Source organism: Apteryx rowi, unplaced genomic scaffold (assembly GCF_003343035.1).
Source record: "Apteryx rowi isolate R43461 unplaced genomic scaffold, aptRow1 scaffold_176, whole genome shotgun sequence".
NCBI lineage: Eukaryota > Metazoa > Chordata > Aves > Apterygiformes > Apterygidae > Apteryx > Apteryx rowi.
In genome coordinates, this window is record NW_020448041.1 from 1,007,622 (window position 1) to 1,030,760 (window position 23,139).

The following is a 23,139-nucleotide window of genomic DNA, read 5'->3' on the forward strand; positions in this document are numbered from 1 at the left end:
CTGGTAARCACAGCTGGCATGGAGATTAAGGAACAATAAACAGCGAAGAGACATGAGAAGCCAGTAGGAAATAAGGCATCTGTATAAAAGGTTAAACTTTCTCAGAAAAGGGTTGGACCAAGGAATAGAGTCTCTGAGGAAGAAAAACAAAACCCATTGCTTGGGATCATGAAAACATGAGTGAACCAGACCTACATAATGTAGGTAGTGATCTGATATCAGAGGAGAGGCACATGAACCACTCTGAGTGCAAGGAAAAGTCCCGGAGCCTCACAGAAGCTCACAGGGGCAGGCTGAGTGTCAGGCTGTTGTGATTTTTCTCCTCCAGTTCCTACTGATGGCTCAGAAAAAGAAATAGTCATCCCAGGAATGTAATGAAGCTCTCTCAAAAATCCACATCCACAAGAAAGACTGAAACTAATGGCTACCCTTAAATTGCTGTTGTTGTTTTTAGAGCTCATAGATGCGCAGGAATAAAAACAGCACATGGAAAGCCATTCCACTCTATCCAACCTGCTTACACTATGCAATTATGCATGGCTTTACAACTAGTTTAATAAAAGCTGTAGACAAATCACAAAAAAAAAAGAACAATATTTAAATTGAACAATATATCCAGTTTGCCCTTATTCTCAGTGTTGGTCTACTGAAGAGAGAGCGTTTTCATTAGGACTATGTACAAAGCTTTCATAAAGAATCCAGCTGCTGGGTTATTTGAGGTAAATAATTTGAATGCACTTACCATAGCATATTCCCTAAGTATTTACTGTGTGTCTATCCCTTTAAAGCTAAAAAAGGTGCTCTATTTCTTTTTTGACTTTGATTGTCCTGAAGACTATTCTAAAAAAATGGAAAGATCCCAACATTTCTCTTGGGTGAGCTGGACACGGCAGTGAGTAGTCAGTGTGACATGTACCCTTCCACCTACCACTGGGCGACAGAAGCACTTGCTTAATGCAAAGTGCTACATCTCAGTTACTGCTCATCACTTGCTGGCTGTTCAGGCCTCTGTGCTGTGAGCCCTGTTATTGTGTTTTTCCCTTTGGGTGCCATGTTCATCCCTAAAGCTCACTATGAATCTAGGAACGCACACAAAGTGAAAACATAACTATACAGAAGAAATTGAGCCAAATTCTGCTCTTGTAAGAACACTGCCTGAAAGTTGCTCCCCTTTACTTTTTATCTCTTATTCTTTATTTGTGCCAGAGTAAAAGGGGTCAGAATCAGAAGCCAGGACTATTTTTCATTTGTTCCTGTTTGAGTTTGATGTTTGACCTTTCCTTCTTTTTTCTTTCTTTCCACGGGAGGGAACAACTTTGTTCTTTCTTTCATTCTCCCTCATTGTTTTTTATTTCGAACATGGAAGAACACAGATCATTAACAGCAAATAAATGATACAGGGTCTGGATAGACTTTTTTGCCATTGATTTTCCTCATAGGACTTTGGAACACTTCCCTAACCAGTTCCTCCAGTGTCACATGAGCCCATTAGGGCAGATGAGCGCTCTTGCACCCATGCTGAGCATTACTCAAGTCTGACCCAGGAAAGGCCCAGCTACGTCTAAGTGCCACCTATTCCTGCAGTCACCTCACACGCTGCTGGTGCTTTGTGGGTGCTCTGTGAAACCAAGGCCAAAAGGTGAGGTGCACATAACTTAGTTTTTCCAAACTTCTACATTCCCTTGGCTGCTTTTAATGGAAAGAACGGGGTTAGCTGAGAAAAACAGGCATCTCCTCAGGGGCTGACTCATCTCACACATCTCAGACACCAAAAGATGAGTCAAATCACCTTTTTGGAGGGTCTGCCTCTACCCGGTGACTAGAAAGGGAGTCAACTTCATTTAGACAATTTAAGATGAAGGTTAAGCTGTCTAAGAAGAAATCAGAGAGCTGCTTAGTGAGGTGAGTGTACCCAGTCCTCAGTGCCTAAGGGAGCTGAGGGATCTGTTTGCCTCCCGGGAATGGCTGGGAAAAGATGGGGATTTGCAACAGTTCCTAGAGATAAACTGGTCTCCATTTGTCATGGGAGTGTTAGTCTACACGGGGGTCCGCTTCTAGACATAAGAGTGCCAGTTTACATCTGTACTCTCCTCAATGCCGGAGTGACCAGRGATGAAAAGCCAGAGCCTGACACTGGGAAGAGATGTGACTCGAACCCGGGTTTTCCACTGTTTGCACCAATGTCCTGTCCCTTGCTCTGTTTTCAGGCAAGAAAACATAGTTTTGTTGCAGTTTGGGCAAGAGGCGAGTTTCAAATCCTCAGCGTCTGCTGTGGAGCAGGGCTGTCCCTTCCCACTTGCTAGGGAGCTGCTTTGAGACCTGCCCTGAGGAGCCWCCTTGGCCTTGTTCTCCCCAGGCCCTGACACCCACAGGGCATAGGCTCACCATACTGTAGGGAACAGAAAATCACTAGTGACTGTTTTAGAAAGATAGGAAGCAAAGGCAAGTAATTCACCTAAGGGACCAATTTCCAACTGGGTCTGGGCAAAAAGAAGAGGTTCTTCTACCACAGAATCCCACTGAGGCTTCCTGACCTGACAAGGCTTTCTTTGGRTTTCTATACAGGACACTTTACGTCCAACCTAGCACACAAATAGCTCTTCCATGTAAGTCTGGAGGAACATCCATTTTGCTGAGCCTTTTATTGTGAGACTGCAAAAGTCCMTAGCAAGACAGTTTCAGAACAGTTTGCTCACATGGGGAGTTGCCCTCCAAGCCATGCCAGTTAAAGACTGGCTCAAGTCCTGAAATCTGAATGCTTCCTAAAACCTTCTCCTTTCACTTAATTAAGACAACTGTAGATGTCCTCACTGACCCCAGAAATTTTGGATCCCTTTTTAGTTTCCTCTCAGTCTTTGCCTTAGCACTGCCTCGAGGAGCTGAGCTCCACAGGTTCACTGTGCATTAGGTTTCAAAAGGACTTTTCTCCCCTTTCATCCTGTTGCCTTTCAGTTGTCCTGAATGCCCCTTTTTCTCTACTGCTGGAAGAGGTGACTGGCTGCATTCGTCTGATCTGTTCTCTCATTATCTCAGATACCTCTGTCAGGTCTCCTCTTATTCATCTGCTCTGTGAACTCAGAAGCTGCCCAACTTGCTCAGGCCCTGAGGGCATCCAGTCTTGTATCTTCTCCTGGATGCAAGCCAGCAACTGGTCCTTCTGTGGAAGCCAAGCAGAAATGGGATAATCTGCCTTCTGGTTTGGGTTGTCCTTGAATACAGACAGTGAAGTGTCAAATCTCCTGCTGAAAATGTTTGCTATCACCCACTGTGTAAGGATTGGCAAATCCTCCCCCAGTTTTAAAACACTTCTTAATGAAGATCATCCTTGAGTCATGCGCCTTAGTGTTTATTCCACTCTAGGAGAACTGCCTGAGACATAGGATGAGTTGCCTTCTCAAGATGCCCCCCTCTCTCTGTATTGACACTATCAAGATCATGGATAACTAAACAGAAATGACTAAACAAGCAGAAGTGGGTGAGATGAAAAGCACCATGAATAAGAGTGTTTTGGCATCCACCAAATCCCCAGCACCCTCCTGATGAGACAAGGGGGCTGTGACCAGGGTGTATTTGAGCTGCATTTTCCTGAACAGCAGGACAGTTACCAACATCCTCAAGAAAGTGGTAGCAGAAAGAAAATATCTCCCTGCTATGTCAATGAGAAGAAGGCAGATCTTGACAGGTTTGTATGCACATAGGCCTCATAGGCATGTAAGTTCACCATTTGGTTGCCATTAACAGCCCTACCCCTTTCCTGGGATGCGGACCACAGGTACTTCAGTTTTTACCTATCTATACAGGCAAGAAAGCTGCTGACACCCCTACACAGCTGATAAATTTATGGCAGAACTTAACTGAAGCTGAAATCTCAGGCCTAATACAGATGTGTAGATGGCCTTATGCCAGAAAAATGCTATTTTGGCAGTATAGCTTATTCCTTCTATAAATCCGGTCTCAGCTATGCTCTCAAAACTACCTCTGAAGAAATGCCAGCGTGACTCTATTGCTCTAACTAAAGTGGCAAACCCTGCCTTATGGAGAAAAGTCCTGTTCTGAAAGTCTGTCCATCCTCCATAATCTTCAGTTGGAGTTTAATGGTGGAGTTAAAGGATATTAACTACAAAACCACACTAAGACCACTTAGGAATCCGGGGTGAATTTGGTGAATAGTTTCAGTCCGAAAGAAGTCGAAGGCAGGCAGATAGTGGAAGAGAGGGAGGGACTTAAAATAAAACTAAATCTTTTCTTTTGAGACCTTTTTGACATGGCACTTTAAAGCTATTTATTTCAAAATGGCTCTTTCATTTTGAAATCCCCCTAAATGYTAGACAGGGTAAGAAAAAAAAAAAATCACTGTCCTCCTTTCTCCCATCACCAAAAGCAAACTGTCTCACTTCACAGCTGATGTTATTTCAGGGATTTTAACACAAAACAGTTCTCTCCTTTTGTGATTTTTTCACCACTAAACCAGAAAGCCCATTACTCTCACTGATGGTGTTTTGGTGTCGGTATTGGGATCTGGCTACAGTTGATGGTGTTTCCAACTAGGATAGCTGCTGCTATCACTTAAATTGAGGTTCTGCATTCACGTAGCCTGATAACTCACTCCCCCAGCAGTGAGGACTTAGCCTATCTTTTACAAGTGCCAATATCTCTCCAGGATCTTCCCCCAATGCCCCAGTGCATCCTCCCCCAATGCATCCTCCAAAAGGCATGCTGAATCTCATATGGACAGAGCTGCMAAATGGTTCATACAGCAGCTCAGCACCAACAACTGTGTGTGTCTCTGGCTCCTAACACCAGACATACAAGAATGAGCGATGATCCAGTCTGAGCCCTGATCTAAATTTATCCAGGCAGCAATCACTTGGGCTAATTCTCCAGTAGAAATGTGCTGGGAGAGCAGCAGCCAGGATTTCCTGAGCACAGTTAAGGTTGTTTGGCAATAGCGAGAACTCTTATACATGTCTATTTTTGTCAAAGGCTGGATGAACTGCCACTGTATTTAGAGTGAGATACCCTTCGCATAGTCATCACTGTAATTATAAAGTCTTCAGTTAAATTCCTGTTAATTTGAATGTCTTTAACCACTATTTCAGAATCACACTGAAAAAAACCCCTGAATCCCCAAAGTGAACAGCCACAGAGAAGAGGATTTGAAGCTCCTTGGGAGATCCCAAGGGAATTCACTTGAAATGCTCCATCAGGATGACCTGGCAATACCTCCAGCAAGGATAAGAACTAAATCTATGCATGCAGAACAAAATCCCTCTTTGTAGGCAATGTTACAGAGGAATAGAGTCTACCACAGAAAACTGTTTCAACCTGAAAGGAACACAGCCAACTGGAAAGCGCAGAAGTCATCTCTATATGCTTCCATTGTTTTTTTCTTGTTGTACTTTCCAGTTCCCTATTGAGCTCAGTCATTTCTGACCTCAGTTCAGAAACTAGAGTAGCATGAGCAGACCCTTACACCTAGGTGGCTGTCAGCCAAGCTCCAGTGGGTGCCTGAGATGGGAGAAAAGTCAACCTATGCCCCCTTTTTACAGTTAACGTGGAGAGCTAGGCACCAGCACATGGCATGGATCCACTATAGCTCTCTAGTGACTAAGGATGCCACAGCATGACTGTGCTGCTCCTGTAGCCCCTTGGTTAGATCTGCAGTGTTGAGTAGCCAGAATTGATTGCTGAGATCTGGGTTTTCTTCCTCTGCTGTTTAGAAGAGTCTTTCCCAAAGCAATGGGAGAAAAAAAAACATGTGATTACTTTAAGCAGGAAAAATAAGATGGTAAAATCCAAGAGTATGAGTTGCTCTGGCCACATATTATCCAGGAGAATGTTTGAGAGAGGCAAAATTGTATTGCACATTCACACATACGCATCATATATTTGCCAGAGTTCTTTGTGAAGGACATTTGGACACAACTTTCAGGAGCTAATGCTTTACTCAGATTCTTGAACATGTTGAATATCTTCACGGACTCCAGCAGAGTCACTCCTGATTTACACTCCGCTAAGATCAGAATGAGACTCCTATACTGAGATTTTCAGACCCAAAATAATATTTGAACTCTAACAGTAGGGTCCTTTAGAAGAGAAACACACTTTGCAATACTACCAGAATACACTGAAATGGGAAAAACTTTGCTAAGGAAAACAGCACATGGTTTGATTTAAACAAAATCTTTCCTCACCATTTAGATGTTCTGAGTAAGGACATCTGGCATGAAACAACATCTTATCACAAACACATACAATATACTTGCAATTTAACACTGTACACTGGACATTTATTACAGCATCTTTACCTGACATTCTTTTTTAATTTAGATAAGAACCACAACCATTGAGAAGACTTTTAATCTGCTAGCAAAACTGAAAAGATTTTGTTATCTTGAGCATGAGACTAAAATACTCTGAAAAATAAGGGAGCACATCAGCACTAGAAAGGAAAGCACTAGAAGTTCTGCTGTTCCTTTCTGAAATAACTGCAGGAATCTCTTTCTGTAGTATAGGTCTGTGGCAGGTTTTGAACCTGGGACCTTGTGCCTAGAGATCAGGAATTGAGCAAAGTCTAATTCTGTTTGCTGCGGCGTCTATATTGTTATTCTGTCTTAACCTCCGAAACAGGGTGGACCTATCCAGGCTGCCTGCCGGGAATGGCCCTTGTCCCATGCTAACACCTAAGCCAAGCCTGGAAACAGTTTGGGTTGGTGATAGTGGACTTGGGCTAGAACTGTGCTGACAACTGAATCATGTGGAAGATCGAGATTGAGAGGTTATGCTCATGTTCTGATGTGTTTCAATTTATTAGCACCAATGAAACCCAACAGACTCGTCAACAGACTCGTCATTAGTTTGGAGAAGCCACATATTCCACCAGGGCTTTGTGAAGGAAATTCCTGCTATAAATACAGCTTCCACAGCCAGTTCCTTGAAGACAAGGTGATGCCAAGGCAACGCTTCAAACCGCCTGTGACAAGTACCAAATACGGATCCTGCAAAACTACCTCTGTTTAATGGTTTGGCCTGAGCACAGAAAGTTTGCAGACCATTTAGAAAAACAGCTTCATTCACATGGTCCTGGAATTTTTAATCTGATTTTTAAGAAATCTGGTAGGGGGGAAGAAGGAAACACAACTCGGTTCACACTCACTAGCCAACGTAAGAGATCTTTGTTCAGTGTGTTTGGAGGAGATGTGTCAGCAATGCAGAGTTTGCCCACTTTATGATTTATAAATCTTTAGGTTTGTGTAGGGGGGGAGCTGGTGGAATTGCCTCAGTGTAACTGCAGGTGAGGGGATTTGTTTCCTGAAGAGGGAGGAAGAAGTATCTCAACACTTCTGGGGAGTATAGAGGACTGGCATCATTACAGTGAGTCTGGGAGAGCATTTCTGCGAAGGGGAATGACAAASTGACAAAACCTGGGGTGGTGCAGCTGGTGCTGTCTTGCAAGGGGTAGTTGCAGGCACCACTGATTCCCAAGGATAACAGCAGGAACCTGTTTCTTCCTTTGCTTCCCGTGCTCAGGACACTCTGCAAAGGCCTAAGTGATGTGCAGAAGACCAGAGCTCAATGTCATGCCAGCATCCACCGGTGAGTCATGCTCAGGTTTGTTTGCTTCTCCTGGCACTTCTTGCCTCCTTAGAAATTCATGTGTGTATCAGATGGACTTTGAGACTGCCTCTTCAACAGGTTAATGAACATCACCTTCCCAAATGACAGGCTGAGATCAAAACATGCATCCGTTTCCCTACTGCAAATGTCCTATTGCAAATGTCCCGATCRCACCTTTGAGCATTTCAGATGTGGGCTCCTGCAATAGGGAAATGGCCGTGCCTGAGGAACGTCCCCCTTCAGTGAGCATCCGTGCGAAGACATGAGCGTACTGAGGGCGCTGAGAACATGAGGTAGGCTGAATGCCACTTAGGGCAAAAGTAATTTCAGGAAGCGATTTCTGCCAGCTCAATAAATATGCTGCACTCACAGATTCAGGACTGTGACCCTGAGCTAATYGTATAAAACAACTGATAGTTTCTGGAACAAAAAAGTTGTTTCCTTCGCTATTCCAGTGATTTTGATCCAGTTACTTCCCAGACTAATTGTCTCAAACTGAATTTCTTGTTCTTCCACCAACATCAAGAGTAGAAATGCGAAAGAATTCCCTGCCCGGTGCCCTCCCTGCATCTTCCCCTGGTTTTTGCACATCTCAGTAGATATCTGTTCTGTTTATCCAGAGTAACATGCTCTCCTGGATGCCCGAGGTGAAACCCAGAGTTGCATACTAGAACAACCTGAGGACAAAAAGAGATGAATTTCCATATATTTTACCAGGCAATTGCACAGCAGYGTCCAGCCACCTTCTCTTATGGTATAATCATGAACCTGCCGCTRGGGAAAGACTGCAGCGTTAAATTACCTGAAAGAGCCTTAAACAGCCTTTCCTGCCTGGAATCTGTTTGGCATGAACTTGCTCCCCAGGAGACTGCACTTTAAAGATCCTCCCCAAGACCTTAGGCTAATCAAACCTCTCTCTCTGTGCCTCAGTTTCCCAGCTGGCCTGCAGCTCTTAGGAGGAGGATGGGCTAGTGCTTGTGTAGTGCTCTGAGGATGYAACACCCCCCTGGTGATTACCACACTCTACAAAGCCTAAAATTGGCAGCACTGGCTACCTGCCAGCSCTGTCCCGTGAATGGTGACTCATATTTATTGACTGTGCCATGTAAAACGTGTGATGGCGGCACGTGATACGAGACRGAAGGGTTTACATCAGTGCTCCAAAATAACAGAACGAGAGCTATGGAAAAGTGGTGGACGGAGAAGCTGCAGGTGGGGATGGGCTGAGGGAGAAGGAATGACGTCTCTCTCTGGGCTTGCTCCAAAGCCCTTTGGGGGGGAAAAAAAATAGCTGTCACTGGCTTCAAAGGGCTGCTGGACCCAGTCCTTCCCCGCAGTGCTAGGACAACACGGCTGATGATAGGGCACGCTTCCCCATGCCGCTCCCTGCCAGGGTGCCTCAGGCTTGGTCTGCTCTCAGCATGCYGGAGCAAGACATCCTCTGTGCCCGTTGCCAACTCTGGAGATGGCTTTTTGATGCTGCTGGGAACTGGCCTGGGACCAGCGACTCATTTCAAGCAGGCCACCAAATAGCTATCTGTCATCTGGCTTTGGTGAGAAGGAGGGGAAGGCAGGAACAGAGCCATATGCCCCAATCTGGCAAAGCACTTGAGTCATATGAGTGGCYTCCCAGGGGAGCTACTTTCATGTCTGGAGCTATCCCTGTGTTTTGGGAAGCGTCTCCTTGGTTTGTGGATGAACATTTAAAGGGAAATTGGGGTTGAATCAGGGCAAACTTTCAATGCAGATTACCCTGATTCCTCCCCATATGCCAAGGCCTTTCAACAAGCACACAGCTGGTGGAGTMCTTTTCTTCTGCCCACATTGCAATGCTGCAACTGCTTTTCTGCACACCCTCCTCCTGTCACAGGGGACCAGRGCTGGGTGATGGATCCCCCATTTCTTTTACTCCCCAAGGAATGGCATGGGGGAGAGAGAGAGAGAGAATATGCCTCCAACCCCACCAACAAAGTTTTAGTCACACAGTGCAAGCCAAACACCAGAGTCTGATCCTGGTAGACCTCCCTCYCACCCCAGATCCTGCTATCTATGACTCCATGCAAAGATTTTTAAGTATACATTGCTGTTATCTTGCTCGGTATCAGAAAAATACCCTGCTCAGAAAAGGAATAAGGATTTCTGCTTCTGGAGAAAAGGGACTTTGCTTAGGCCTGCTTCAATGTCTCATAGATGACATGCCGGTTTTTGGGTACTGAGACATYTGGAATCTAATGCCTGTGTAGAAAGGGTGAACCATGGCATATTTATAATGGTTATAGGACTGTGCATAAATGGGGATAATTTTGCAGAGTGAGGTCGTAGACATTTGCACTTGTGTTTTTGGATTCATTTTTTGAGCACTGCTGGAATGTATATATAGAGTTAAGTCTAAATTGAAAAACGCCTGTGGAAAACATGCTGCAGCACCCCACAGCAAGCACTTTTCCCTGCACATGCTTTTCCTTTCAAGATGGCATCTCCCACCTTTAGTCCTCTGTGGCTGCATCTCTACTAAGAAACAGACGTTTGCAGGAATTGTTCCCCAGCCCTGTAGCTAAGTGGCACACTCTGGCCCCATCTCTTGCCATCCAAAATGAGATGGCCACATCCCAAATGCCTCCTGGGAATGGTCCCTGGTCTGTGCTATCTCCCAAGCAGTGCTTGGGGATTGTTTGGCTTGGTTGGTCCAAGCCAAAAGCATGTCAGGTCCATGCTAACAGTGCAATAGCGGAGATGACGAATACCCAGTGCCGGTGCCTGCGTGCTGGCACCCCAGAACAGTATTTTGGCTGTGCTCTGTGATGGATATACTTGTTCGGCCCAGGCCAGCATGAAGGATCCTGTGCAAACTTCTATTGCTCATTCAAGGTTAGCAGTGTTACCTGCAGGATGGGTTGTCAAATCTAATTACTCTCTTCTCCATCTTCAGTGGAGCAATGGAAGTTTTACTGTGCTAATTAAGTATAGGCCAGTGTTGATCATTTCTGGAAATCACACCCTTGGGCAGCCAAAGGCTGAAGGCTTCTTTTCTAACTTGGCCACCACAGCTAAGGTTACTTTGATTTTTGGGGTCTGAGTGGAAACAGGAATGACTGAGAATTAATCCAGTCATTTGTTGTTCTTCAGATATGGCATCGTTTTCAGATCTCAAACCACTTCTCAACAAGTCCTGGTGTCTTGGGATGTATTTCGGATCCTATGAATGTATCTAATAGGACATTTCAGCTGGTATGTAGTTCATAGCATATCCATTATTCACCGTATATTATTGGTTAACTATCAACCTGTCATCAGGGGAAAATTAACTGAAATTTATCTCAGCATTAGCTTTAACTCATTATCACCCACACAAGAAATCTCTCATTCAGGTGCAGGAGTGTTTAACTTGAGGTTGGCTTATCCTTAGCCCACTCAGCTCAGCTGGGAATGCCTTCTCTTGGCAGTGAGGACAATAGCTAACCCAGTCCTGATGCTAGTCCTCCAATGCCTTTCCCTCCAATTCCCCACAAAGACCACATTTTCTGAACTAAGTCACAGAATCACAGAATAGTTGGGGTTGGCAGGGACCTCTGGAGATCACCTGGGCCAACCCCCTGCTCAAGCAGGGTCAGGTCCAGGTTGCCCACAGCTGTGTCCAGATGGCATTTGAATATATTTCCCAGGATGGATTCTCCACCACATCCCTGGGCAACCTGTTCCAGTGTTCAACCACTCTCACAGTAAGGAAGTGTTTTCTTATGTTCAGATGGAACTTCCTGYGTTTCAGCTTGTGCCCATTGCGTCTCTTCCAGTCAYTGGGTACCACTGAGAAGAGYCTGGCCCCATCCTCTCTGCACCCTCCAATCAGCTATTTATACACATTGATAAGATCCCTCCAGAGCCTTCTCATCTCCAGGCAAAACAGTCCCAGCTCTCTCAGGCTCTCCTCGTATGAGAGATGCTCCAATCCCTTCATCATCTGTGTGGCCCTTCACTGGACTCACTCCAGCAGGTCACAGAATCACAGAATTGCTGAGGTTGGAAGGGACCTCTGGGGATCATCTACTCCAASCCCCCCTGCGCAAGCAGGGTCACCTAGAGCACAGGGTTGTGTCCAGATGGCTTTTGAATATCTCCAAGGAAGGAGACTCCACGATCTCTCTGGGCAACCTGTGCCAGTGCTCWGTCACCCTCACAGTAAAGAAGTTTTTCCGTACRTTCAGACAGAACTTCTTGTGTTTCAGTTTGTGTCCATTGCCTCTCGTCCTATCACAGGCACCACTGAAAAGAGTCTGGCCCCATCCTCTTTACACCATCCCTTCAGATACTTACACACATTGATGAGATCCCCCCTCAGTCTTCTCTTCTCCAGGCTGAACAGTCCCAGCTCTCTCAGCCTTTCCTCCTATGACCAGATGCTCCAGTGCCTTCATCCTCTTAGTAGCCCTCCGCTGGACTYGCTCCAGTAGCTCCACGTCTCTCTTGTACTGGGAGCCCAGAACTGGACACAGTACTCCAGATGCGGCCTCCCCAGGGCTGAGTAGAGGGGGAGGATCACCTCCCTCRACCTGCTGGCAATGCTCTTCCTAATTCAGCCCAGGATACCATTGGCCTTCTTGGCCACAAGGGCACATCGCTGGATMATGGTCAACTTGTTGTCCACCAGGACCCCCAGGTCCTTCTCCGCAGAGCTGCTTTCCAGCAGGTCAGCCCCCAGCCTGTACTGGTGCATGGGGTTATTCCTCCCTAGGTGTAGGTGCAGGACCTGCACCTCCCCTTATTATTATTCCTCCCCTAGGTGCAGGACCCTGCACTTGCCTTTGTTGAACTTCATGAGGTACCTCTCTGCCCACCTCTCCAGCCTGGCCAGGTCCCTCTGAATGGCAGCACAGYCCTCTGGTGTATCCACCACTCCTCCCAGCTTTGTATCATCTGCAGATTTGCTGAGGGTGCACTCTGTCCCTTCATCTAGGTTGCTGATGAGTAAGTAAGTTGAACAATACTGGACCCAGTATTGACACCTGGGGGACACCGCTAGCTACAGGCCTCCAACTAGACTTTGTGCCACTAATCACAACCCTCTGAGCTCTGCCATTCAGCCAGTTCTCAATCCAYCTCACTGTCCACTCATCTAACCCACACTTCCTGAGCTTGCCTATGAGGATGTTACGGGAGACAGTGTCAAAAGCCATACTGAAGTCAAGGTAGACAACATCCACTGCTCTCCCCCCATCCACCAAGCCAGTCATCTCATCTTAGAARGCTATCAGGTTGGTTAAGCATGATTTCCCCTTTGTACACCCATGCTGACTACTCCCAATCACCTTCTTGTACTTCACATGACTGAAGGTTGGGAAAAGCATCTGTTTTGTCATGTCCTCACTCTTTCTGCACCATGTCTGAGGGACATTTATGATCAGGGCTTATCACGGTCTTTTTGAGGGGGCACTGTAATTTTGCTGGATTTTGCTTTGGGAGGGACATCAAGATTTGGCTACCCCATTTGCAAACTCTGCAACCAACACRGTAACTTCATGATAACCATGATAACTCTGCAGCCAACGCGTATCCACAGCTGAGATGCCTAAAATTCCTTTTAGTGCCTAACTTGTTTCACTCTGCTTCAAAGAGTGACCCCCAGACAGGCTGAATCTAATGTTTTTTCTTAAATGTATGAGCCGCTTCAGACTACTTATTGCAGGCTGCGGAGAGTGCATACACCTCTCAAAATCCCAGAGATTTCAACAGGACTTTGCATAATGAAGACTTATGCTGAAAATCTCTTTCAGATCAACAGCAGGGTTTTGGAAAAGACGGCTAAAGCATCGGTGGATAGACAGTTCTTTTCATGGAGGGAAATTCTGTACTGAATACTGCAGCCTCAGGCAGACAAAATCCCAGCAAAAGCATTGCATAAAGCACTCATGACATGAGTGGAAGGACATCAGAGGTTCTGCTAAATCTTATTAAGTCTTAAAGTAGCCACACAAAAAATTAAGCAAAAGAAAACCTATTTAAGAGGAGATTTATGCTGAAAAAGCAGAATCCCTCTCACCTCATTAACTGTCTAGAAGTTGGATGCCTCCTTTAAGCTGGTTATACATGCTCCTTTCCATTCAGTGGAGAGGAACAGGCACCTCTGCAGGGTGAGGTGGGTTAAGGACAGTTTATTCTCCAAGAACTGAAGTGGATTATCTTCTAGGATTAATTATGAAATGAAGATCTGGGCTGTTTTTTTTCGGTAATATTATGTTTTCTCCTAAAGACACAGTGTGATTTATATCTGAGGTACATCAGGCAAGTCCTCTGCCCAGTGCTGTCTAGAAATACAGAGGAAATGGCTACCTTTTTATTGTATCCCTTACAAAATCTCAGGGACAGTTACAGTGAGCAAGGGACAGGGCTGCATCTTCTTCTGTGTCCTGTCACTTCTTGCCTAACGCTAGACARCTAAACAGTATGTATTTAGTCTAAATGCATTCTCTAGGTTCCCTCTAGATTCTTTGGAGAAAGGTACTGCTGGAGGGCAGGCATCTCATCTCACCTACTTAGGTACCTTTGGACACGGGCTGATACATGTTTTGGAGGCATCATTCCTCCTTCACTCTCCACTGACTCTATTTTGGACTGGCTGCCAGTCTCCCAGACGGCTGTAGTTGTAAGAGATGAATTGTTTGCAAAGGGCCTGCATACAAATACCCGCTCCTTACACATACATATTCAAGAGCTCACGTAGACCCATTTGTCACAGTAGCCACAGCACAGAGTATTGCAGCTCAGGCTGAGTGTAGCCTCAGTGTGCATCTTCCAGGTCAGATCTGCTCACCTGMCTGAGTACGCTGAGTTCTTACTTCTTTTTTGTGTGTGCTATTTTCTGCTCTTCAGAGCCATCGGGCAACGGCAGCTAAACTGGGATCTAGTCCGACTTGTATCCGTGATGTTAYGAAGGAACAAATCCTGACCTTTGTGAAAATTCAGGGGGGGAGATATCCCAAACTTTACTGAGGCTGGGGCTTGACTTGATATTCCAACTCTGGCACTTCTGCTGTTGGTGATGGTAGGATCACAGGGGAGATACTAGTTCTTAGGTTAGTAGAGACCCATTTTCCTTGTGTACTTGCATGTACTGAATGGTACTGAAAGTCACTGGAAGGAATTCCTACTTCACGTTAGGAGATACACAATGGAAATGGTAGGTAGCAACAATGGCTGGTCTTCCACTATTTTGGAGGAAGCTTGGCCTTTGGAGAAGAGGGGAAGGTTTTCTTCCTGTCTCTTTGAAAGGAATGCTCTGGGTTTGTGTAAAGATCTCCATTGGATTCACTCCTCTCACCTCAACAGCTACCCTAGCACGGGAATAAGGAGGAAAAAGTAAAATTTTCTGATAGCGATTCCAGTTACTCACTTTCCACAGCTTCTTAAATAGGACATGGAGACATTAGCAGATATTTTTGCAGAAGAACCTGGCTTAGCTTCCTGCAGTAGACTTGGGATTGCAGTCTTAAGAACGGGGAAAACTGGGGCTTAGGGGGATGTATGCCATGGAAAATGGTAAATCAGTCTTAATCTAGGAATGACTGAGTCCACAAGGGACTATGTGAACCATATGGAAAAAGCCGGCATCTGGACATATTAGCATGAGCTATACCTGAGTTTACAAGCCATGCTGTGGGCCAGTTTGCCAGTCTGCATCTCCCAGTGATGTAGCTGATACTGTTTCTGTTTAGAGGCAGAACTAGTCTCTTCCTGTACTGTGTAACAAGCCATGATCATGTAGACGCAATGAACCAAAAGAAACTTGATTTGATTTTTAAACACAACAACTTCCTAATAATACCTATCGCCATTTCCTTTGGCTTCTGCCTGCTTCAAGGCAAAATCTTTGATGCTCCCTTTCATAACGGTTCCTCTCAGTATTTAATTTCCTTTTGCATAATAACGTACTGGCTGGGAGGGGGAAGACACATGCACCGAATTGGCATGGAAGAGCTCTAGGAAATCTTGCACCTGAGTCACGAAGGCTGAGCAAGCTCTCTGCTGCTTACATCCCTCGGCAGCGTTGCCGTCCACTCAGCATGGCCCGCCGCTCAGCGGGCAGCCTGAAGATGCACTACAGCAGCTTTGGCGCACGCAGGGGTGGAGGAAGGGAAAAGGTGCATTGGGGACCTGGAGAGCTCAGCTGCTGGAGCGTGTCAAGGAAAGAGCCCTCCAGGGTTGAGAGAGGCAGGTGCATCAGGCAGGGACGTGTGCTGCCTTGGAAGAGAGCACAGCTTGTTCAGTTTGGTGGAGGAACGGAGGAACTGCATAGCTGAAGGAGGGAGGAAAAATGATGCAGCTTGTTCAGTGGATTAGGCAGCTATGCCTGGAAGCGGCAAACTGAAACAGTCACGGATTTTAAAGCCTAGAGGGATTATTAGGCCGTGTTGTCTGACTTCCTGGGCAACAGAGGCCAGCAAACTTCACCCAGTGCTTTCTGTGGCGAGTCCAACAATCTGCATAAGGCTCCAGCAAGCTTCCTAGGTTATATACTTCTGATAGGGTTAATAATAATCGTTAAAAGCAGCAGAAAAAAGGTACTGGCAAATGTGAGCAGTTCTAGCAGGACTTGTAGAAAATCCGTGTGATCATTGTGTCAGCAGTTTGGAAGCTTGGAGATCTTGTGATGAGAGGTTTCAGAACAGGACTGCATAAATAGGGGAAGGGAGGCCTCTAGAAACAACCGTGATGGACAACCCTAAGACTGGGAGAAAGGAGAGAGTAGTCCAAGCTCACTGGTGCTCTGGCTGAGGCTTACAGTGGTGACCTTGGTCCAACAAGCAAATTTAACCCTGAAGAGCTGCCTGGTTCCAACCCCACTGCCAGAAGACTCCTCAGTAATGCCAGACATGGCATGCCACAAACAGGCAGTCTTTAGGAAACAGTTATCTGAGTGTTATCCCGTGTGTGGATTGAGCAAGGGCTGAACAACCCAGCATTTCATCAGCTGATACCACTGTTGGTCCTTGGAAAGGACGATTCCCCCTCAAGCTGGTGACCCTTAGGCCACCAGCTTGTCAATGGGCATGGGTCTAGTACAGCTGCCCACCCCAGGACTGGGACATGGGCATACGCCGTCAGCTGTGATCTGTAGCTGGCCTGAATGCCTGTGCTCCAGAACATCACTGCAGCAAAGGACATAAAAATTGGCAAACTGGTCTCTATGGTCACTTCCAAACCTCTACTCATCTACATATCTATCTTTGCAGTGACACCCGCACTAGAACATCTCTATCACTACRCAGTCCCCTCCACTGCCTTCCCTTTCTCTTTTCTTGGACGTGCTGAGAATCATGGTATCAATGATCAAGCTTTAACTCCTGGGCGCTCTTTAAAAATGGTCCTATAGCCCTTATCTATAAAACCAAGCCTCTTCCATTACACTTTACACCATCGGAGCATTGCACAGGCATTGAACCTCACAACACAAATCCAAGTCAGGCCAATTTTATCATTCCACATAGGTTTGGAGGGAAACTGAGGCAGAGGAGGATTGTGTTTGCTCAGTGTCAGGCAGCAAATGAATGCTGGCAACTTGCAGTAGTAATACAGAATGCCTGACTCCTCCTGATAATACCAATATTTCTCTAGACTGGACTGGGTTTGGAAGAGCTGAATCTCACATTTTGATTGATACTGTTTTTCCTCAGCAGAACGAGCAGAAATTTACCAAGTGAATGCAGTGTGGAGCTGGAAGGAGATTTGTCCAAAGTGGCAACCCCTTATGCAATAGGTTGCGTAGTATGGACGGTTAACAAAACATCCATCAGCAGCTGAGCATATGGATCAGAGCGGGGAAGCCAGGAGGGTGGGGAGGGAAGTACAAGGGGACCACTTACATGGTAATGTTTCTGCACGGTTCTTTTGGATCATTATGCAGAGCTGTAGCACCAGTTGAGGGGCGCTCTCCAGGAAAGTTTCCAGGAGGCGCAACATATTTACGTCTGCATATTCATACATCATAGCCCAGTAGAAACGCAGCTGGTGTTCCTTCCGCCTCTGACTCTGGATCCCCAGGTACATGGTTCGTATATACCTGCAGCAAAGAGAAGGAAAAGCCAAGTGTGAGGCTTTGGCTTGCATCAAAACCCAAGGGGAATGGGGCTGTGGGTTAGGTGTACGGGGAGAGGGAGGCTGTATGGGGGAAAGGGAGTCTGGGATGGACATAGGTGTCTCCTTGGCTCCAACACCATCTCCTGCAGGATCTGAGAACATGAGAACTTTGTATTGCAAGAGTGGGAAAATATTGACTTGCACCAAAACTCAAATGTGAAGCATGGGAGTAGGAAATGCACACAAAACACTTGCACAAGAAGACAACAACTCCCTCATTTCATTTTCTTGATGGGAAGAGGAGAAGATACCTGACAAATGCTGGTCATGGCACTTGGTTGTCTAAGCCACTTCAGCACTCTCCCAAGGAGCTCCCCTCATAGAGCCCAGTGATTTGATTTCCATTTCATCCAAGGCAGAGCAATGAGACACCACCTTCACCTACAGTACATGCATGACCCATGAACGTGAAAGGCCACAACTTGCCACTGGCTTGCTATTAAGCCTTTGGGATTCTGTTGGAATAAGAGGAGGTTTCTTGTGCTTGGACAGCACAAGATCTGCCGGCTCCACTTCCACATCAGGTGCGCGAAGGGCCTACAAACCTCATCCTGGGGACTCATTTCCGTTCAAGTTACCCACTGGCCAACCTTTGTAAAGGGAGATGACCAAGTCAGGGTAGCACAAAGTGCCTGTACGTCACGAGACTAATGGAGTTTAAGAAAGTAAGCATCTCCTAACAGCTCCCTCTGTAGTTCTCGCTGATATTAATGATCTAATACCGGGGCTCTCTTTCCTTCTTATCCTGAGCAGTGGCTGTAACCTTGTGCTCTGAAATTCTGGATGGGAATCATTTCATCTAATATTGACCCTAGAGTTGGTCATCTGAGTTAGTTAATGAAGAGAAACATCCCTTCCCAGGACGGTTTGTCTGTCCCACCTCAGATGCCAGCATGCGGTGGGATGAAGTGCCTTCTGGAAGTGCTAGGAGGAATTCCCAGCACAGATGCACAAAGTGGGGTCTCACCAAACTGATTAGACCACTCCTTGTCACTGGGAGCAAGACCTCACAGCRAGGAAGAGGGAGAGGAAAGGATGTAAGCCTCGGTAGCTCCTATATCCCCAAAGTGCAGCCTGGGGATCAGGAGCTGGGAGAGAAGCAGAAGCAGCTCTGTAAGTCCTGCCCTTTCACAGGTGCATTGCCCTTCCTTTCTGTTCACAACCGCAGAAGACAAAAAAAAAAAAATCCCCAAAGAAGGAACAGAGGACACAAGAAATGACCCAGAAAGCCACCAGATGGGGCTCGACACTCATGTAGCAGGCTCGACAGTCATGTAACTGCTGTACTACTCACACTCCGCACTGGTGTGAAGGACCTGGCAGAGCCCGAGTGGGGTGGAAATGCCCATGGAGCGACCTGCTAAATGCCCCACTAAATGACACGGGAAATCTGTCTTCCCTTTGTGAGTACATGAAATGGAATAAACATCATTTATTGTGCAAGGCATAGTTGGGGAGACCGAGTCGTAATGGTTCAAGGAGAAAGCAGAGAAAAGGTGCACACAACTGGTTTTTATCGTATCAGAGACACTAAGCCACTGAAAAATAAAGCTGGGGTGCCTATAAAGAGCTGTCCAAGCCCATTTTGGGCAAAGACAGCATCACCTCCCAAACTCTCTCCAGAAGATATTCACCCAGCCTGTCTTAAAAGTCTTGCATGGGCTCTCCCCCCCTTCTCAGGAACCCCTTCCCATTCCTCCTAGCATGTGAAACCTAAACTCCTTTGCTGAAGGTTAGGCTGGTCATTTCTCATCATTTCAGCCATGGACAAGGAGAAGAATTTATTCCCTCTCTCTCTGAAGCAGTTTTTTCCCCGTTTGTACATAGTTATCACATAACTCCTCAGTTTCCTTTCCTCCAGACTAAAAAAACCCAATTTCTTTCAGTCCCTTCTCATAGATCATGTCTTCCAAACCTCTGCTCTTCCATGTTACTGTCCCCCCAGCTGTCTCCAGTTGGTGGTGTTTTTTAAGGCCATCTTTGCCCTTCTGAGCACTCCAGGTGCCTTTGGTGCCATTGGGCCACCTAAAAAGATTGAGGGGGGAGAAACTAACAGAAGGGCAACCATGTTCTGCAATTATTATTATTATTATTATTATTATTATTATTATTTTGGTTTGATCTCTAGGGATTCAGCACCATCCATGCAGTTTAAACAAGTCCATTTCCAACTGGCCACAGTGAGAAAAGATGCAACCTGTTCATGTAGGCAACACACATAAAAGAACATAAAAATGGACTGGACTAATGTATGCCCCGGATCCTGTCTCCATCAGCAGCCAGAACAGCAGCAATAATGATAACAACATCTAAGTCTCTTGGCTGTTGAGCCCACAGCCTTTTACAGATGAAAGTCAGCTACGTTATCCCCATTCYAAAGAAGGGGAAACTGAGGCAGAGATAGCCAAAAGGACTCTCCTCCAAGTCCTCTAAACAGGTGAAGAGCAGAACCCAGATCTCTTAGTGCTAACTCATGCCTTGAACTACCACAACACAAACCCCATGGGCAAAGTGCCACTCTACCGCCTGATGTTCCTACACCCAGGACGGACATGTTTCCTGGATAGAGTAAGACCCAACCATGCTCAATGCTGTTCCATGCTGGAAGATCCAGCAGGAGACATGTGTCCCTATCCAGTTACCAAGCAGGACTGTGACCTCTGGAGTCCTTTGGCATAATTTTGGCCTGAAATATCACAAGCAAAATATCACCGCCATCCGAATGAACAAAACAGCTCCGAGAACCATGTGCAGCAGGAGGGAAATGAACTTTCCCTTGGTCCCACCTGCTTCCCAGCTTTAACCTGCACCACTTGCCTAACATTCCTTGCATTTTGCCTCTGGAACTGAGAGAAAACTCAGCCTTTGGAGCCTGCCAGGAGGGCTCTGCTGTCATCCAGGGGGTGCACTCTGGGCTGCTGCATGCAGGCTCTGCTCATCAGCAGCGCCAGACCGGGAACAGAACTTAATCTCCCATGTGGCCTGTGCCAGCGAGCCACTCGGTCCAGAGCCAGGGGATGACACACCAAGGATTTTTTTTTTCTCCGTGCAAAAATATGTTGCTCTCTCTTTAGCATGCTTCAAACCCAAATCTGACAAAGAGAGGAGGGCAGAAGTAAAACCCATTTCTCCTTGACGCCAGTCGCTCAGTCAGTTTTCAGCAGAGAAAATGCTAGAGTAATGGCAAAACAGCAGTATTTCTACCTGGCAGGCTTTTAACAACTACTAAAAAAACTGTTTAATTAATCAATATAAAATTTCACCCAGCTGTAACACTGTTAATACTTATTTCCAAACAGGGAAGTGCAGCACTGGTGTAAGCAGTTTTATTCCAGTATATCTTCACCTTCTTTGGGGTATTTTATTTGCTTGAGGGTTTTTTCCTACTTTTACTAACACTGGTTAAGTGTAGACTAACTCTGAGAAAAAAAAAATCAATGTCATTTCACCTGAAATTTGTTGTTCTCGGTCAGGCTGGTAGCAAACAGGAGTCTATAATTAGACTTTCAAATCCATATTCAGGCTTGATCTTCAATCTACAGCAACACGACGCTTCCTCTTATGTCAGTGAAAGCCATTCACTTCTCTGTGCTTTTGAAAAACAGTCTAATTTATTTACTTAAGAGCTTAATTTTGGATACAAGAACCTAACTTTGGACTCTCTATCTTCTGAATGCTAGCTATTTTTATATACGAGTGTGTGTATTTGTGTGTATGTTTGTATTTTTAGTTCCAAGTCTCATTGTGGCTTCAAGAGATATAACCAATTTGGGGTTGGGGGRGGTAAGGGGTGATTCTTTTTTAAATGCATGGAGGGCTGGCTGTTCCCTTCTTTCTGGCAGCGTTCCCAGAATTCCTGTTGGTATAATTACCCTCATGCTTATTTACTATGTGTGTCGCAGTAGCACACAAACTGTGTGGGGCAAAGTCACTGCTACCCTGTGCCAAAGCACAGTTTTAAGGAGCCAAAGCGACTGGCTGCAGAAATGTGGTCAAATCATTTTTGGGGAGAACTTCAGGCTACCTCCATGAGGAAGAAAAGGAGAGGCTCCTACTGCAAAACAAACAAATAAACACCCTAAGTGCTACAGAAAATGATGGTTCATGCAGATGACCAAGTGCACTTAGCTGTCTCAGTGAGGGCTGCAGCAGAAACATCCAGAGAAATTATGGAGTCAAAGGCTCTGTCCATACCACTAAATAAAACAGGTCAATGACCAGCCTTTGTCCTTGGCCAGCTGGCAAGACTCACCTCCCCGTGGTCACTTCTCTTCCCACTCCAACAGGGTGAGTACGCCCATTCTGGTTGGCCTTGGCCAAAACTGCCAGGGACTGTGCTGACAATTTAACAGTGTGGACTATTGCAGGATAGTGCCGGTGCCTTGGCACTGTTCAATTTATAGAGGTGGCTCTGAATATCACCAGCAGAAAGCGTAGGAGGATGCCTTAGGCAACAACCTGGCTTGAAACAAAGATGATGCTGATATATAAAAGGGCTGCAGGAACACAGTAAAGCACATCAGCCCAGGAAATGATGACTCTGGGCTGTGTTTTGTGGGAAGTATAGTACTAATATTCCGTTCCACACAACCAAAAGCTGCCTAAGATCAGGAATCTCAGACTATAGCTACCATAGTAAATGAAGGATGTGGGTAATTTCTCTCCCCCTGAGGCCAACCGGCCCAGACTGATCATAGAATTAAATTCTGTCATCCTCCAAAACCAGGTATCTGCCTTAACGCTCTATATCGGGAATGATCTCTGGCCTGCTCAGTTCTGAACCATGCCCAGGAATCATTTGGGAGAGTGCTAGTCAGCCTTGGCCAAACCGTTTATCACACTAATAATTTAGCAGCATGAAGAAGTTACAGTGCTCCCATCCAGGCCTTTAAACTGTCCAATTTACTAGTATACACATGCAGAAAGATGGAAAGACTTGGGGCACTCAGATCACTCCCAGCAACCTCAGTTTGGGAACCTTTACTTGGCCAAGAGCAACCAAGCCTACTGCTGTGGAAAAGGTCATTGCAGCTGCCAGAGAACCAAGCCCTGGTTTGAAAAACGGGAGAGCTTGTTCAGCATGCGAAGTAAGAAACATCTCCAGGGAAGCGAGATGCTCAGGAAGTTAACTCTGTTGAGTAGGCTGCAGCCTTCGGCTCAGCAGGATTTATCAGGACCAGAGAAGGGGGGGGTGACATGACATGTATCCTTCCCCAAGACTGGTTAAGAGCAGAAGCAAGCCATGCAAGAATGGGCAGGAGCCCAAGTCCTTGCCCAAGTCCTTGCAATCAATAAGGAAACTGTTCAAAGACCAGCCTGGTTTACAACCTGCCCCCAGGAGCGTTCCCTCCTGCTGGGGAGGAACAGCTCCAGCATCTCCTTAGCCTCCTTCAG

At 46.0% G+C, this 23,139-nt stretch overlaps 1 protein-coding gene across 1 annotated transcript in view; it reads right to left on the minus strand.

Moving 5' to 3' along the window:
* Nucleotides 1–23,139, minus strand: part of XKR6 (XK related 6) — a gene marked incomplete at its 5' end in the record, with an annotated part of 206,874 nt that overhangs the window by 6,059 nt on the left and 177,676 nt on the right. Inside the window, one exon of the mRNA XM_026061082.1 lies at nt 17,472–17,668. Within this exon, the coding sequence (XP_025916867.1) occupies nt 17,472–17,668 (197 nt within the window). The remainder of the gene's footprint in view (nt 1–17,471; nt 17,669–23,139) is intronic.